At 47.7% G+C, this 17,318-nt stretch overlaps 2 protein-coding genes across 2 annotated transcripts; one reads left to right on the top strand and one right to left on the bottom strand.

Annotated features, from left to right (window-relative positions):
* Positions 1-203: 203 nt before the first annotated feature.
* Positions 204-4,381, bottom strand: LOC141580395 (uncharacterized). Its single transcript, XM_074381498.1, has 5 exons — positions 3,632-4,381; positions 2,978-3,505; positions 2,708-2,893; positions 1,039-2,539; positions 204-394 (listed from the first exon to the last, which is right to left on the bottom strand). The coding sequence occupies exons 1-5, from the start codon at positions 4,379-4,381 to the stop codon at positions 204-206; spliced, it is 3,156 nt and encodes a 1,051-aa protein (XP_074237599.1).
* Positions 4,382-14,758: 10,377 nt separating this feature from the next.
* On the top strand, positions 14,759-16,224 carry LOC120366079 (Krueppel-like factor 17). The gene is made up of 2 exons (XM_039474503.2): positions 14,759-15,674; positions 15,986-16,224. The coding sequence occupies exons 1-2, from the start codon at positions 14,759-14,761 to the stop codon at positions 16,222-16,224; spliced, it is 1,155 nt and encodes a 384-aa protein (XP_039330437.2).
* The last annotated feature ends 1,094 nt before the right edge of the window (positions 16,225-17,318 follow it).

Genomic DNA, 17,318 nt, shown 5'->3' on the forward strand with positions numbered 1-17,318 from the left:
GCGCTTCTGGTTCCAAGTTGAAAGTTGTCTGGTGTTTACGTGAATATGGATACCTATTTTCTTTGTCTATTTTAGAAAACTTACAAATAATATCGAGCACCTACTAGCTACTGGCATAGGGAAACAGGGGAGCTTGTTCAAGGGAAACAAGGTCAGTAGGGAGAATCTTTTAGCCGTACACATTTCCTCATGGGCTGAAGGGTTCATAATTCTGGGCAAACGTTGTGGACCTTTGCATGTTGCTTCAGGTGATCAGATCGTGCAAAATTCTTGTTGCAAACTGGACACAGGTAGGGCCGTTCCCCAGTGTGCCTTTTCTTGTGTCTGCTGAGCTCATCTGAGCGAATGAATTTCCACGTACATCCCTCCACGTCACATACGAAGGGCTTCTCGCCTGGACCAGAGAGAGAGAGAGAGAGAGAAAGAGAGACCTGTCATGTATCAGGGTGAGGAAGGGCAGGGACATTGAAAGTGAACAAGAAAAAGTTTTTGAGCAAGTTGAAGTGGGAGGGAGAGCCAGAGGAGATGGGAGCTGGGGAGGTGAGTGAAGGAGGAGGGGAATGAGGGCTGCAAAAGCTGGAGAGATAAGAAGAAAACTGAAGGCGGGAAGAAGAGGAAAGAAAAGGAAGAAGAAAAAAAAAAACAGGAGGAGAGACAGTTATTGACAGGCGAGTTAGTGAAGGGAATAAGGAGGATGAGGGAAATGGGGCCCAGGGGCCCTGAGAGGAGGTCTATGAAGTGACGGTCCCAGTAGGAATAGTGTCAAGAACATCTGTCTGCAAGGGGCCAAAGAAATCCCTCCACTGATTCCCATCAAACCAGCAGTCAACACCCCTAAAGGCTGCAGCCAGCCTGGCTCTGGTCCAGGACTGTCCCTAGGACCGCTTTATCCACCCTTCTAAAGGTGCCAACCTTTTATTATAGAATCTTCTTGGGTCCCTGGGGAAGTGGCAGCAATCTCAAATGCTCCCAGAGCTTTGTAAAGGCACAAATCTCTAGCCACTCGCCCCTCACCCCTGTTCCTGGGCCCTCACTCACCAGTGTGCTTACGCATGTGGGTTCGGAGGTGGCAAGCCTTTGAATAAGACTTCTTACAGTCCTCATGTGGGCAGATGAAGGGCTTCGAAATCTTAGGATTCTTCCAGAACTGGCTGCTCTGGGTCTTCTGCTTTTCTGAGACTTGTCCTTGAATCAAATGGGAACTTGAAAAGCATAGGAATCCTGGGTATGACAATGAGGGCTGACAGGATGTCATATATCCCCCATAAAGGCTGTGGTCACCAGTGAGGGTTGTCATATTGCCTGCCTGAAGGGTCAGCATATGGCCCCCAGAGAGGGTCGAGTTGTCACTATATATTGCCATGTTGCTTCCACAGAGGGCCTGGTTACCAGTGTAGATCAACACCTGTCCCCCGTAGAGGGCCTGGTTACCAGTGGAGGTCGTCACCTGTCCCCCGCAGAGGGCCTGGTTACCAGTGGAGGTCGTCACCTGTTCCCCGCAGAGGGCCTGGTTACCAGTGGAGGTCGTCACCTGTCCCCCGCAGAGGGCCTGCTTACCAGTGGAGGTCGTCACCTGTCCCCCGCAGAGGGCCTGGTTACCAGTGGAGGTCATCACCTGTCCCCCGCAGAGGGCCTGGTTATCAGTGGAAGTCGTCATCTGTCCCCCGCAGAGGGCCTGGTTATCAGTGGAGGTCGTCATCTGTCCCCCACAGAGGGCCTGGTTATCAGTGGAGGTCGTCACCTGTCCCCCGTAGAGGGTCTGGTTACTAGTCGAGGTTGTCATCTGTCCCCCGTAGAGGGTCTGGTTATCAGTGGAGGTCGTCACCTTTCCCCCGTAGAGGGCCTGGTTACTAGTGGAGGTTGTAACCTGTCCCACGTAGAGGGTCTGCTTATCAGTGGAGGTTGTCATCTGTCCCCCACAGAGGGCCTGGTTACCAGTGGAGATCGTCACCTGTCCCCCGCAGAGGGCCTGGTTACCAGTGGAGATCGTCACCTGTCCCCCGCAGAGGGCCTGGTTACCAGTGGAGGTCGTCACCTGTCCCCCGCAGAGGGCCTGGTTAAAAGTGGAGGTCGTCACCTGTCCCCCGCAGAGGGCCTGGTTATCAGTGGAGGTCGTCACCTGTCCCCCGCAGAGGGCCTGGTTATCAGTGGAGGTCATCATCTGTCCCCCACAGAGGGCCTGGTTATCAGTGGAGGTTGTCACCTGTCCCCCGCAGAGGGCCTGGTTATCAGTGGAGGTCGTCATCTGTCCCCCACAGAGGGCCTGGTTATGAGTGGAGGTCGTCACCTGTCCCCCGTAGAGGGTCTGGTTACTAGTCGAGGTTGTCATCTGTCCCCCGTAGAGGGTCTGGTTATCAGTGGAGGTCGTCACCTTTCCCCCGTAGAGGGCCTGGTTACTAGTGGAGGTTGTAACCTGTCCCACATAGAGGGTCTGCTTATCAGTGGAGGTTGTCATCTGTCCCCCACAGAGGGCCTGGTTACCAGTGGAGGTCGTCACCTGTCCCCCGTAGAGGGCCTGGTTATCAGTGGAGGTCATCATCTGTCCCCCACAGAGGGCCTGGTTACCACTGGAGGTCATCACCTGTCCCCTGTAGAGGGTCGGGTTACTAGTGGAGATCGTCACCTGTCCCCCACAGAGGGTCTGGTTGCTAGTGGAGGTCGTCATCTGTCCCCCGTAGAAGACCTGGTCACTAGTGGAGGTCGTCACCTGTCCTCCATAGAGGGTCTGGTTACTAGTGGAGGTCGTCACCTGTCCCCCATAGAGGGTCTGGTTATGAGTGGAGGTCGTCACCTGTCCCCCGTAGAGGGTCTGGTTATGAGTGGAGGTCATCACCTGTCCCCCGTAGAAGGCCTGGTTATCAGTGGAGGTTGTCATCTGTCCCCCACAGAGGGCCTGGTTATCAGTGGAGATCGTCACCTGTCCACTGTAGAGGGCCTGGTTATCGGTGGAGGTCGTCATCTGTACCCCATAGAGGGCCTGGTTACCGGTGGAGGTCATCACCTGTCCCCCGTAGAGGGTCTGGTTACTAGTGGAGGTCGTCACCTGTCCCCCATAGAGGGCCTGGTTATCAGTGGAGATCGTCACCTGTCCACCGTAGAGGGCCTGGTTATCAGTGGAGGTCATCATCTGTCCCCCACAGAGGGCCTGGTTATCAGTGGAGATCGTCACCTGTCCACCGTAGAGGGCCTGGTTATCAGTGGAGGTCGTCATCTGTCCCCCATAGAGGGCCTGGTTACCAGTGGAGGTCATCACCTGTCCCCCGTAGAGGGTCTGGTTACTAGTGGAGGTCGTCACCTGTCCCCCATAGAGGGCCTGGTTATCAGTGGAGATTGTCACCTGTCCACCATAGAGGGCCTGGTTATCAGTGGAGGTCATCATCTGTCCCCCATAGAGGTCCTGGTTACCAGTGGAGGTCGTCACCTGTCCCCCGTAGAGGGTCTGGTTATTAGTGGAGGTTGTCATCTGTCCCCCACAGAGGGCCTGGTTACCAGTGGAGGTCGTCACCTGCCCCTCGTAGAGGACCTGGTTATCAGTAGAGGTCATGGTCTGCTCCCCACAGAGGGTCTGGTTATCAGTGGAGGTCATCGTCTGCTCCCCACAGAGGACTTGGTTATCAGTGGAGGTTGTCACCTGCCCCTGGTAGAGGGCCTGGTTATGAGTGGAGGTTGTTGTCTGCTCCCCACAGAGGGTCTGGTTATCAATGGAAGTGATCATTTGCCCTCCATAGAGGCCTAGGCTGGTTATCATCTGGCCCTCAGAGAGGGCCTCATCGCCACTGGAAGTCCCTGTATGGCCATCAGTGAGGGTCTGGTCACTACTGGAGGTCATCTGGTCCCTATAGAGAGTCTGGTCATCACTGAGGGTCTTCATTTGATCTCCACACAGGGCTTGTGTTTGACTCTCACTGAGGGTCTGGTCACTGCTTAGGCTACCTTCACTGGAGATTGTCATGTTGCTTGTAGTGATGGTTGTCTTCAGGCAATCAGTGGGTGATGTCTTTGGGGTGTCAGTAACATATGTCATCTGAGAACCGGCTGTGTGTTTTATCTGATCAAAGGAAGTCACTTTCTGGCCCATGGAAGGAGTCTCACTTAGGTCTTCAGGGGACATATCAAGGGCTTTAAGAAGGTGCACTGTTAAGTCCTGGGTGGGAACTGTCCCAGGGAGGTTAGTGCATGCAGAAGTCATTGTGAGCTCCACGGGAGGCATGGTTTTGCTCTGCGTTGACTCGTGTCGGCTCTCCTCAGCGTGGGCGGGCAGAGGCATACAGCACTGTGGTTCTGGTGCATCTGGAGTTTCTGCCTGTTTTATATGTTGCTCAGAGAGACGCTGGAAAAAATTACTAATTTTCTCAATTTCCTGGAGGAGACTGGAATCCATCTCTTTGCTGTTGGCTGATGACTGAACTAGATCTTTAGTTATGGGATCCTGCAAAAAAGTTAATAGGTCAGGGGTTCATCCCAGCTCAAATTCCAATCCTCACATACCCTCCTTCTCCATCCCTATTGACCCTATCCTAATCCAGCCCCCCGTCATCTGTTGCCCAGAAGCCTGTAATTGCCTCTCAACTGACTCTAGAGTTAGCTTCCTCCAGTGTACCCTCCACACACAGTAACATTTTAAAAGCGCAAACATTTCTCAGGTGTAAACGTTTACTAAGGTACCCCTATCTACCAATGGAGGTGAGAGTTTAGATGAATGTTGTGAGTGTCCCATCATCCTCTGAAGAGATCTTACCCCAGAGACTTTTCCAAAGTCTTCTCTCCAGATACCTTACTGGAGATTCAGCTAACTGATTAAATTTTCAAATAAATTCTCTCATTTCGTTTCCACCGTAATCCTAGAAAATAAGAGTAATGATTAATCCCATTTTAAGGAAAATAGAAGTCCAGGGAGGTGAATTGACTTGGCCTAGGCAGAAGACTCTTAACTTGTACTGGACCTATCTGGCTCTGGGTCCTCACAGACCCCTGGCTAAATGGGGACATTTCTCCCAGAGAGCTCCCTGGGGGCATCCAGTAATTCTGGCCTCCTGAGAACCACCCTGGAAACCACCAGCTTCCAGGAACCATTCTACTATGGACTGAATGTTTGTGTCTCTCCAAATTTCACATATTAAAACCTAATTCCCAGTGTGATTGGATTAGAAGGTGGGACCTTTGGAAGATGATTAGGTGACGGAGCCTTCAAGAATGAGATGAATGTTCTAAGGGGCTGAGGGGCAGAGTTCTTTACTTCTACCAGGTGAGGACACAGCTAAGAGGTGCCATCTATGAACCAGAAAGCATGCCCTCACCAGATCCTGAATCTACCAGCACCTGGACGGAACAGACTAAGACACATTCCACGAAACAGTTTCTTGGAGACAGAGGCCTAGCCATGCATATGGACAAGGTTTATATTTCTGCTTAGAGTGGCCATCCATGCTTCTAGGCTTCCTATGTCTGATACCAAGTTTGTTTGTTTATTTATTTATTATTTTCTCTGCCCCCCATGATCTGCAAGAAAAGTGTCAAGTTTACAACGAGCTCCTCAAAGCCACCATCTTGGTAGCCTCACATCTTTTTCATCCCGGGCGCCTCTTCCCTGCTTTTGTCCTGCTCTAGCTGGATCAGTCCACTCAGTTTTGCCATGTCCCTATCCAGTCCATTGCTCAGTCTGCCCTACCCAGCCAAGGTATCTTATCTAAAAGTTCTCCTTTCCTGTCTCTGCCATCAAAGCCTGGTCCCTCCTGCCTTGTCCTGACTCTCAGAATTTACACAGATTCAAAACGTGTGACTGGACGGCTACTGAATGTGGTGGATTGAGGAGACCATGAAGTCCTTCCCTTCCATATCAAATCATAGAAATGATAGATGGCTTTAAATATATATGTGTACATATAGAGAGAAAAATTTAGAAAACCCAAAATTGGCTTTGATATATGATATAATATGTATATTATATATAGAATATATATTTTGTCATATATATATAAATAAATATATATATAACATATACATATATAAATATATATATTTATGACTGGAAATAAGTGGAATTTCCCAAGAACTAGAAGGAGGCACCCTTAGAAGAAGGGAGATGATTAAGCCACAGCGGAAGCTGGGCAAGATAGCAAGACCCCCTCCTCTCTAAAAAACAAAAACATAAACTTTAAAAATCAGCCTCTAATAGCATCTTACTCTTACACTTTGCTTCCCACCATTCCTGCCCTTGTGACAGCTTAACTCCTGTCTACCCTTTCTCTCCAGCACTGGACTAGAAGCTCCTCTGAGCAGAACTTTATTTCATCCTGAGCAAGGCCTGATGGATCCCACTGGGAACCTCAGAAAACAGGAACCCAGTAAAGGACTGATTCCCACTCCATCTGCTCTAGCTCTGCTTCTGGTCCCTAAAGCTTCTGGCCCTCAAAAAAACAGATTTCCCCCTCAGTTTAAGGAATTATGAAAACGATAGTCCCCTGCCTGGGCATGGTGGCTCAAGCCTGTAATGTCAGCACTTTTGGAGGCTGGCAGGCAGATCACTTGAGATTAGGAGTTTGAGACCAGCCTAGTCAAAATGGTGAAACTCTGTCTCTATCAAAAATACGACAACAAAACCAGTTGGGCGAAGTGGTGCTCATCTGTAGTCTCAGCTACTGGGGAGGCTGAGGCACGAGAATTGCTTGAATCTGGGAGGTGGAGGTTGCAGTGTGCCAAGATCGTGCCACTGCACTCCAACCCGGGCAACAGAGCAAGACTCTGCCTCAAAAAACAAAACAAAACAAAAAAACCCTGACAGTCCTGCCGACGGGCTATGCCTCCTTCTCTGGATCTCTAATAATTCAGCTCAACCCACTCAGTACCCGCTGACTCATGGGCGTAGCGTCGTATACTTCCATGAGTCTTTGACCAGACCACGATCTCGTCCTGGGCTCCTGCCAATGTGATAGAAAGATCTTCGGGTGCCCTCGAGAGACCCCCCACCCCAACCAGGAATCACAGCCACAGCCTCCTCAGCAGACCCCTCGGCTGTCTGGCGAAAGGAAAGCCCTGAGCAGGGCAGGCTCGTGGAGGTGAAAATGGTCCTCAGTAAATGAACCATTTTAGACGCCTGTCTGCCCTCCCCTATTAGTGGGCTCCCTTGCTAGCATTCTGGACTCTTAAAGCTTTGAGTTTCAGACCTATCATCTCATGACACTGACCTTTGCCCTTGCGTTTGGAGGCACAGACTCACCAGAAATGGACCTGAATTGCAGGCCGGGTATTTCGCTACTTGCAGACAGAGAGGAGCTCACTCTGCAACTGCTGGCTTCCTTCTGGGGCCTGGGATTTTATATATGCGTCTTTGGTCAACCACACCCCTAGGGGCGGAGCCCAGGGCAACAGCGACCTATCGCCTGTATAGACTGAGTGAGTGAGTGACCTACTAGCGGCCTCCGGACATGAATGCAATCACTGCGCAGGGAAACAATGGACATTAATTAGCGAGTTTTACCCTCACCAGTATTAGGAAGTGGATTTTATCATTGTTACCATGTAAAGCGAAAACTGAGTCTTAGAAATATTAGATATTTGCAGGAGGTCACAGAATCAAATACAGATACTAGGTTTGAACTCAGTTTTGCTCTTATGACCTGAGTCCTTAAACACACTAGAGGCCTCAAATTCAATCAGCTCATGCAGACTCCACCTCTTCCACAGCTGTAAATTTAATCAAATTAATTCTACTGTGAAATCCTGATAATTCCATCAGTTTACCCTGGAAATGATCAAAGCACTTTTCTTTTTTTTTTTTTTTTTTTTTTTTTTTTTTTTTTTTGCCGTGGTTTTACTTATTACTTATTTATTTATTTTGTCTTGCATAATTATCTTGATAATTCCATCAGGTTACCCTAGAAATGATCATGGTACTTTTTTCTTCTTCTTTTCTTTCTCTCTCTGTCTCTTTTTTTTTTTTTTTCCTTTCTCTCTCTCTCTTTCTCTCTCTCTCTCTCTTTTTGGCTGTGGTTTTTACCTACTTATTTTGTTTTTCTTGCTTATTTTTCAATTTAATCTTGCCATCTATTTTTGAAACAGGGTCTTACTCTGTTGCCCAAGCTAGAGTGCAGTGGTGCAATCATGTCTCAGAGCAGCTAATTTTTTTTTTTTTTTTTTTTTTTTTTTTTTTTTTTTTTTTTTGAGATGGAGTTTTGCTCTTGTTTCCCAGGCTGGAGTCCAATGGTGTGATCGTGGCTCACTGCAACCTTTACCTCCTAGGTTCAAGCGATTCTTGTGCCTCAGCCTCCTGAGTAGCTGGGATTACAGGCATGTGCTACCACACCCAGCTGATTTTGTATTTTTCGTAAAGATGGGGCTTCATCATGTTTGTCAGGCTGGTCTTGAACTCCTGACTTTAGGTGATCCACCCACCTTGGCCTCCCAAAGTGCTGGGATTACAGGCATGAGTCACCGCGCCTGGCACTGTGGCTGATTTTTAAATTATTTGTAGACATGGAGTCTCATCATGTTGCCCAGGCTGGTCTGAAACTCCTGGACTCAAATTGTCCTCTTACCTCAGCCTCCTAAAGAAGAAAGACTATAGCCATGAGCTACCATGCCCAGCCTTCATTTTGAATGTAAAAAAATGGATAATTTCATGTTATATACGGAGCAAGTCCATCTACTCATTGTTGGTAAAATTTTAGAAATATTTTCTATACAAATGTAGTTTTTGATTGGGAATAATTTTTTTTTTTTTTTTAATGGAGTCAGAGTCTCAGTCTGTCGCCCAGGCTGGAGTGCAATGGCCCGATCTTGGCTCACTGCAACCGCTGCTCCCAGGCTCAAATGATTCTCCTGCCTCAGCCTTCTGAGTACCTGAGATTACAGGCGTATGCGGCCACACCCAGCTCATTTTTTTGTATTTTTAGTAGAGACGGGGTTTCAGGATGTTGCCCAAGCTGGTCTCAAACTCCTGAGCTCAGGCAATTCACTCACCTTGGCCTCCCGAAGTGCTGGGATTACAGGCGTGAGCCACTGTACCCGGCCAGGAATGAATTATTACAGCATGATTTCCACAGGTACAGTGTTCCCATCCTCACCCTCATTCTTACTAATTCTGAGAAATTTTAAAAATACAGAAAAGTATAGAAAATAAGAATTAGATTAGCTGGAAAAAAAAAAAAGACTGCAAGTAAATATGTGAAGATACTGATTAATTCTGGATTGTGATATATGGATCTCTAATTCTTATTTTCTTTTTTCTTTTTTTTTTTTTTTTTGAGTTTCGCTCTTGTTACCCAGGCTGGAGTGCAATGGCGCGATCTCGGCTCACCGCAACCTCTGCCTCCTGGGTTCAAGCAATTCTCCTGCCTCAGCCTCCTGAGTAGCTGGGATTACAAGCACGTGCCACCATGCCCAGCTAATTTTTTTTTTTTTATTTTTAGTAGAGACGGGGTTTCACCATGTTGACCAGGATGGTCTCGATCTCTTGACCTCGTGATCCACCCGCCTGAGCCTCCCAAAGTGCTGGGATTACAGGCTAGAGCCACCGTGCCCGGCACTTGCAGTCTTTTTTAAGAGAAGATGTTTAGATACAAAGCTGCAGTTCCATTCTTTTCCCTTCTTCATGCATTCTCTTCTCTTCTTCACCCTTCACAGGTGACCACGAGCAAGGGTCTGGGGTATATTCTTCCAAACCATTTCAGAAACATTTACATACATACGTGTTTCCATTACTAGTGTATAGTACTGAATTTTGCGAGGGAACTTTTAATTCAAATTTACAAAAACTGGCTGGACATGGTGACTCACACCTATAACCCCACCCCTTTGAGAGGCTGAGGCAGGAGAATTGCTTGAGCCCAGGAGTTCCAGACCAGCCTGGGTAATGTAGCAAAACCCTGCCTCTGTTTAAAAATAAATAAAAAATCAGGTTGGGTGTGGGTGCTGACACCTGTAATCCCAGCCCTTTGGGAGGCTGAGGTGGGCGGATAACTTGAGGACAGGAGTTGGAGACCAGCTCGGCCAACAAGATGGAACACTGTCTCTACCAAAATATACACCAGAAATTAGCCGGTGTGGTAGAGGCACCTGTAGTCCCAGCTACTCTGGAGGCTGAGGTGGGAGAATTGCTTTAACCCTGGACGTGGAGGTTGCAGTTAGCTGAGATCACGCCACCCTGGGTGACAGAGCAAGATCCTGTCTCAAATGTAATTAATTAATTAAACAAATAAATAACACCAAACACCAAACACATTTACAGAAAGTCGTACTATATGCATTATTCTTCAGCTTGAGTTTCCCCCACTCTCAACATGATTCTGAGATCTTCCTGTCAGTACATGTGGATCTCAAGTGCTGCACTTATAGATGCATGTCATTCCATCACAAGAGTTTCTCCTTTTCAGTGTTTCCAATTTTTGGCAACTACAAATCAAACCACAGTAAATATCCTAGTACGTATTTCCTGAGCATACACATCCAAAAGCAGAATTGCTAAGTATTTCTGAAGTTGTTACAAGGAATGTTTTCCTACTGCTGAAGTCATACCATTTTAGAACATAGCTTTTTCAATACCTGCTTTTCATCTCTGTGGATTTTACTTTTGTGTATAGTTCATGGTCTATTTTTCCCCCGCTTGGAGAACAAATTACCTCCAAATCACTTTTTAAAATAGTCCCATATTTCCTCCCATCCTGATGTCACTTCTTTTTTTTTTTTTTTTTTTTTTTTGATATGGAGTTTCGCTCTTGTTGCCCAGGCTGGAGTCCAATGGCATGCTCTTAGCTCACAGCAACCTCTGCCTCCCAGGTACAAGTGATTCTCCTGCCTCAGCCTCCTGAATAGCTGGGATTACAGGCATGCACCACCTGGCTAATTTTTTTCTGGAGTCTGATGTGGTGCAACTTCTGGCTGAAAGCTTCCCACGTTCACCATATTGATAAAGCTTTCTACTTGTGTGTATTCTCAAATACAGAGCAAGAGTTGAGAACTGGGGAACACTTTCCCACAGCCATGGAAACCATGGGGTTGCTCACATGCACGGTAAATGAACTCTGAGACAAGGCTTTTCCACACACATTGAGTTCATAGGGTTGATCATCTGATTGAAATCTGACATCTACAATAGGGGGTATTCACTGACAGAAGATGTTTCCACATTCGTTACACTCAGGATTTCTCTCTGCTGTGTATGCTTTGGTTTCTTAGGAGGTACATCTTCTGGCCAATAGCTGTTCCACATTCATTACATTTAAAGAGTTTCTTTCCAATATGAATTTTCTGTTGCTCAGTAAGGTTTGATTTTCCACTAAAGATTTTTCCATACTCCTTACACACAAAGGGATTCGCTTCTGTGTACGTTCTCTGGTGTTGGATGAGGTTTGACTTCTTAGTGAGAACTTTCCCACAATCTTTACACTCAAAAGGTCTCTCTTCCATGTGAATTTTCTGACTGGTAGGGAGAGTTTCCTTCTGGTAAAAGGATTTTCCACATTTGTTATATTCACAAAGCTTCTCTCTGGTATGAGCGTTTTGATGGTTAATGAGATACTGCTTTTAGTAAAGGCTTTTCCACATTCCTGACATTCAAAGGGTTTCTCTGTAGTGTGAAAATGCTCATGCTCAGTGAAACTGACTCGTGGCTGAAGACTTTCCCACATACCTTCCAGGCAGAAGGGCTTTGCCCACATAAATCCTCTGCTGACTGAGCGGGACATCTAAACAAAAGCTTTCCTGCATTCGAAAGGTTTCTCTCCAGTGTACATTTTGAATAAGGATTTACTTTTGGTGCAAGTTATTTCCACATTTCTTACATTGATAGGGTTCACCTGCGTGTGGCCTTTCAAATGCAGAGTAAGGAATACGGTGTGAGAGGAAATTTTGTCATACGTACTACACCCAAAACTTTCTCTGCAGTATAAATTTTCTAATATTCAGTGACGTTTTTGCTGCTTTCACTGGCTTCTTTCCAGCATGAATTTTCTACTGCTTTATGAGATTCGTAATCTAGCTAAAGGCTTTTCAGTATTCCTTAGAGGCACAGGGTTTCTCTTCAGTGTCACTTCTGTGTTCCCTGAGATGGCATGTGAGTAAGAGTTTCCCCACATTTGGTAACTTCATAGTTTCTCTGCAGTATGAATGCCCTGGTCTCAGATGGGGTGCAAACTTTTTTACCCCATCTGAGGTAAAATGCCTTTTAAAACTGAAGACATTTTCATACCGATGGCTACTTAAAGGAGGTTAATATCATACGGAGTAAACTATGGTGGAGGGGTTCCAGATTAATTGAATTGAGGATTTTTCCTACACAACATCTCTCATGATTAAGTCTAAACTGTGTTTCAAACTCAAAACTTCAAAAGTGTATTTCCTTAAAAGAAATGAGGTCTGAGATCAGAGGAAGTATTTTTCCAATTGTCTTTGTTTGTTTATTTTGTTTTTTGAGACAGGGTCTTGCTCTGTGGTGGAGTGCAGTGGCTTGATATTGGCTCACTGCAGCCTAGACCTCCTTGGCTCAAGCAATTGTCTCACTTCTGTCCCCAGAGTAGCTGGGGCTACTGGCACACTCCACTACATGTGGCTAATTTTTAAAATTTTTTGTAGAGATGGAGGTCTCCTTATGTTGCCCAGGCTAGTTTTGAGCTCCTGGGCTTAAACGATCCTTTTGTCTCTGTTGGGAGTACAGGCATGAGCCAGCATGTCTAGCCTGCCTCCTAAGTCTTGTTGCCTCTCCCTCTGCTCATCATCATCTCAGGCTTCTGGATAGATTTCTTTTTGACTTCTTGCTCTACCATCCAGTTTGTCTTCTTGCTTCAATAGGGGATCATATAACCTACTATCGGGGAAGTGATGCAACACGCCAGTGTTAATGCTAGGCCTGAAGTACCATCCCAGAGCTCAGGATGAGCCCTGCCTGGCCTTCTGGAGCAGGATGAAGATGGTGCAGTTTCCAAGTTTGCACAAGGAAGCAGACCCCATTGGGCAATTCCACTGGTAGCAACAGATTTTAGAGATACTCCTACTTTTATACCATGTGGACCCAGGGGCCATACAGACCCTGACGACAAAGATCAAAATGTCTACCCACAGTGGCATTTTTTTTTTTTTTAAGATGGGGATTCACCATGATGACCAGGCTGGTCTTGAACTCCTGACCTCAGGTAATCCACCCACCTCAGCCTCCCAAAGTGCTAGGATTACAGGCATGAGCCACCGCACCCGGCCACAGTGGCATTTTTTAAAAGCCAGCCAATTTTGCAGTGGAGGGTCATAGACCAACTTTAGTGACACTAATGTTAATAAGTTCTGATAACCCACCACCATTGGATCAGCCATGATAACGGCATTTTTTGATGTCCATCTCTTCCCTGTCCCCAGGTCCAGAGACTATTTCACCCTAGCAGGGCCCGCCACTCACCTGGAGTCACACAATTGGCGTCTGACTTTATTCCACCTCCACTCGAAGTCTCCGTTATGTCCCCATCACTTCTGGTTCATTCGTCTCCAACAAGCCCTGGACTTTACCAATTTTTACAACAACCAGTCCTGCCCAAGGCCACCCCTCCCGGCCCAGAATTCTACAGTAAAATTTTTCACCAACGTCCCCTGCAGAGTGAGGAGTTTAAAAGACAGTAACATGAGTCCACAATTTTACCACTGTGAGAAATAAACATGCAGTATATCATTTTAACTGATGCAAGACTAGATTTTGTTTAAATAAAAAGGCTAATTAATTAATCACCTAAATTATTTAGAATTGCTTATGAGTCTTAAGTTTATTACTATTTACACTATTTTAAAGAATTGTAAATGTAGGCCGGGCGCGGTGGCTCAAGCCTGTAATCCCAGCACTTTGGGAGGCCGAGGCGGGTGGATCACGAGGTCAAGAGATCGAGACCATCCTGGTCAACATGGTGAAACCCCATCTCTACTAAAAATACAACAAATTAGCTGGGCATGGTGGCGCGTGCCTGTAATCCCAGCTACTCAGGAGGCTGAGGCAGGAGAATTGCCTGAACCCAGGAGGCAGAGGTTGCGGTGAGCCGAGATCGCGCCATTGCGCTCCAGCCTGGGTAACAAGAGCGAAACTCCGTCTCAAAAACAACAACAACAACAAAAAAAAGATTCTTGGCTCTTATCCTACTTTAAGACCTTCTACTGCCAATCTCTTTCTTACCCTTCATGCAAGTCATCAAGAGGTATTGCCCCTAACTTCTGGACAACCCCCATCCCTTTTATGTATAATTTGGAGTTTGGGCCGGGTGCAGTGGCTCACGCCTGTAATCCTAGCACTTTGGGAGGCCAAGGCAGGCAGATCACCTGATGTCAGGAGTTTGAGACCAGCCTAACTAACATGGAGAAAGCTGTTCCTACTAAAAATACAAAATCAGCCGGGTGTGGTGCTGCATGCTTGTAATCCCAGCTACCTGGGAGGCTACGACAGGAGAATCGCTTGAACCTGGAGGTGGAGGTTGTGTGAGCCGAGATCACACCACTGCACTCCAGCCTGGGCACCAAGAGCAAAACTCCGCCTCAATATTTAGCGTTTGAACATTTTCTCAGAGTTTTGTTGAAGGTGTAGGTTATGGGATGTTTTATTTGCTCTCTTTGTTGCTTTGCATGTAATAAAAAGCAAAAAACATGTCTGAGGGAAAGTGGCATGAGTTACATTTAGGCTTTCTTGGGGCCTGTATCGGCCGGACCTGTTAGAAAGGCCAAGCTGGAAAATGGTTGGAGGCAGGAGAATTCAAGCAAGAGATGGAGATAGAGGGCTGGATTAGGTTGGGGTCTGGGGATGAAGAGGAGGAACATATGGAACTGGAATTTGAGCAAGGGTAAAAATCACCTGATTGTCTCTCTCCCCAAGGATAACGAGAGCTCAGCGCCCACCTTGAACGTGGCTTCATCTACTGGAAGCTCTGGAGTGCACCCCTCTTGGAAGCATGGCCTACCAAGCGTTCAGCACTTTCCTCACAGCACAGGGATGCTGGGGCCCCCCTTGGTGTCTGTGGAGGTGCCGGGGCACAATGTGGATGAAGAGGGGCCCCCGTTTAGCATGGTACTGCCTGAGCATGGTGTGAGCTACTGCCCCCAAGCGAGTCTCCCTCCTTCCCCGGTGATTTACAGTCAAGGAGTGCCTCCCCCTCAGCAAGAGACAACGATGTTCAATGAGCCTCAGATAATGCCTACAGTTGAGCCCAATATTCCAGGAGTGGCTGGAGCCTTCAGTGGCAATCTAAGCATGCACCCCAGTGGGCTGCCAGTCTCGGCTTCCACTGGAATTCCAATGATGTCCCATGCTGGGGGCCCTACCATGCCTTACCCTGGCCTCTTGACAGCACCTTCTGATGAAACAGCATTGGCCTCAACCATGCCTCCCACGGAGGCCCAGGCGGTGCTCCCCTCTGTGGCTCAGATGTTGCCCCGACAAGACACCCATGACCTTGGGATGCCCCCAGCTGAGTCCCAGTCACTCCTGGGTTTAGGATCTCAGAACTCTCTTGTGAGTCAGCCAGACTCCCACGAAGGCCCATTCCTACCGAAGCAGCCCACACCTGCTCCACAGGCAACAGAGCAGGACTCCAGGCCTCAGGAAAGGACTGGGAGAGGGGAATCCTCAGAGGCCAGGCCTTACCGCTGCAACTACGAAAACTGTGGAAAAGCTTATACCAAACGCTCCCACCTCGTGAGCCACCAGCGCAAGCACACAGGTGAAGGAGGTGTCAGGTGGGGTGGGGATGGAGGAGTCTCTGGGCTTTACATTTGTCCTGGACCACTGGTGGGTAATTGTTTGGGATGAGTCTTTCATCTTCCAAGTTTGGAGCTAAGCTAGACTGGCCCCCTGACTTGCCATCCGGGAGGACTGTCCCAAGATACCTGGGCTGGCACTCCTGAGTACATTGCCCCTCCCTGGTTCCCTGGACCTTCCCTTTTGAATCCTCAGCCTGGACTGCTCTGCCTCATAGAGTCAGACCCCTTCCTAAATCTATTCTAAACTCCATTTCTCCCTCGTCATTCCCAGGTGAGAGGCCCTATTCGTGCCAATGGGAAGGTTGTCAGTGGTCTTTCTTCCGTTCTGACGAGCTTAGACGACATTTTCGGGTACACACCAGATATCGACCATATAAATGTGATCAGTGCAACAGAGAGTTCATGCGATCCGACCATCTTAGGCAACACCAGAAGACTCATCGGCTGGGACCCTCGGACCCACAAGCCAACAATGGGGAGCATGACGGTGCTCCTGCTCCTGGTCCTTAGGTCAGTCTCCTCATTTTGGCTTTTCTGCACAGCTCCTGCCTGCCTCTGCTGTCTAACCTTCTCCCCTGGGCAGCAAGAGTGAAACTCCGTCTTGGGGGGTAAAAAAAACTTCTTTATTGACCAGAGGGCAGCGGCTCACACCTGTAATCCCGGCTACTCAGGAGGCTGAGGCAGGAGAATCGCTTGAACCTAGGAGGCAGAGATTGCAGTGAGCCAAGATCGCGCCACTGACTCCAGCCTGGATGACAGAGCAAGACTCCATCTCAAAAACAAAACAAACAAACAAAAAAGCTCTTTATTTCTTGTTGCTCCCCAGCTTAAAACCCTTTAGTGACTCCCTTGCCTGCTACATAAAATCCAATTTCCAGAGCCAGATTATTTTCCAATCCTGAATTTGCCACTGAATAGCCATGTGACCTTGGGAAAGGTCTCGGATCACTATGCCTTGTTTCTTCTTCCAGAAAATGAAAAAACCAGTTTTGGACTATATTGGACATGGCACATGTAAAACATCAGGTTCTCCCTGGTACTCACTGGCCACGTACCCAGAGTTTCTGTTTCTTCCCACCACTTCACACACTTGGATGGAGTGGCCTAGCACAGGGCATGGGATCTGGATCCCAAGTTGCCGCTAGCAAACTTAGAAGTGTGTGGAAACTTGTTTATTTGAGACAGTCTTGCTGTGTCACCCAGGGTGGAGTGCAGTGGTGCGATCTCAGCTCACTGCAACCTCTGCCTCCCAGGTTCAAGTGATTCTTCTGCCTCAGCCTCCCGAGTAGCTGGGATTACAGGCACGTGCCACCATACCTGGTTTATTTTTGTATTTTTTGTAGAGATGGGATTTCACCATGTTGGCCAGGCTGATCTCAAACTCCCGGCCTCAAGTGATCTACCTGCCTCAGCCTCCCAAAATGCTGGGACTACAGGCATAAGCCATGGTGTCAGGCTGGGAGTTAATATCTATGGGATGAAATATGACTAGTAGGAGACAGGTGAGACTCAGGCAGATAAATTCCCCCTTTTCCTCTCCCGTTCATAAATTGTTGCATGGCACCACTTCTCCAAAACAGTACCATCAATGGGGAGACCTCCCA

The sequence above is a fragment of the Saimiri boliviensis genome, chromosome 11 (genome assembly GCF_048565385.1).
Source record: "Saimiri boliviensis isolate mSaiBol1 chromosome 11, mSaiBol1.pri, whole genome shotgun sequence".
Lineage (NCBI taxonomy): Eukaryota > Metazoa > Chordata > Mammalia > Primates > Cebidae > Saimiri > Saimiri boliviensis.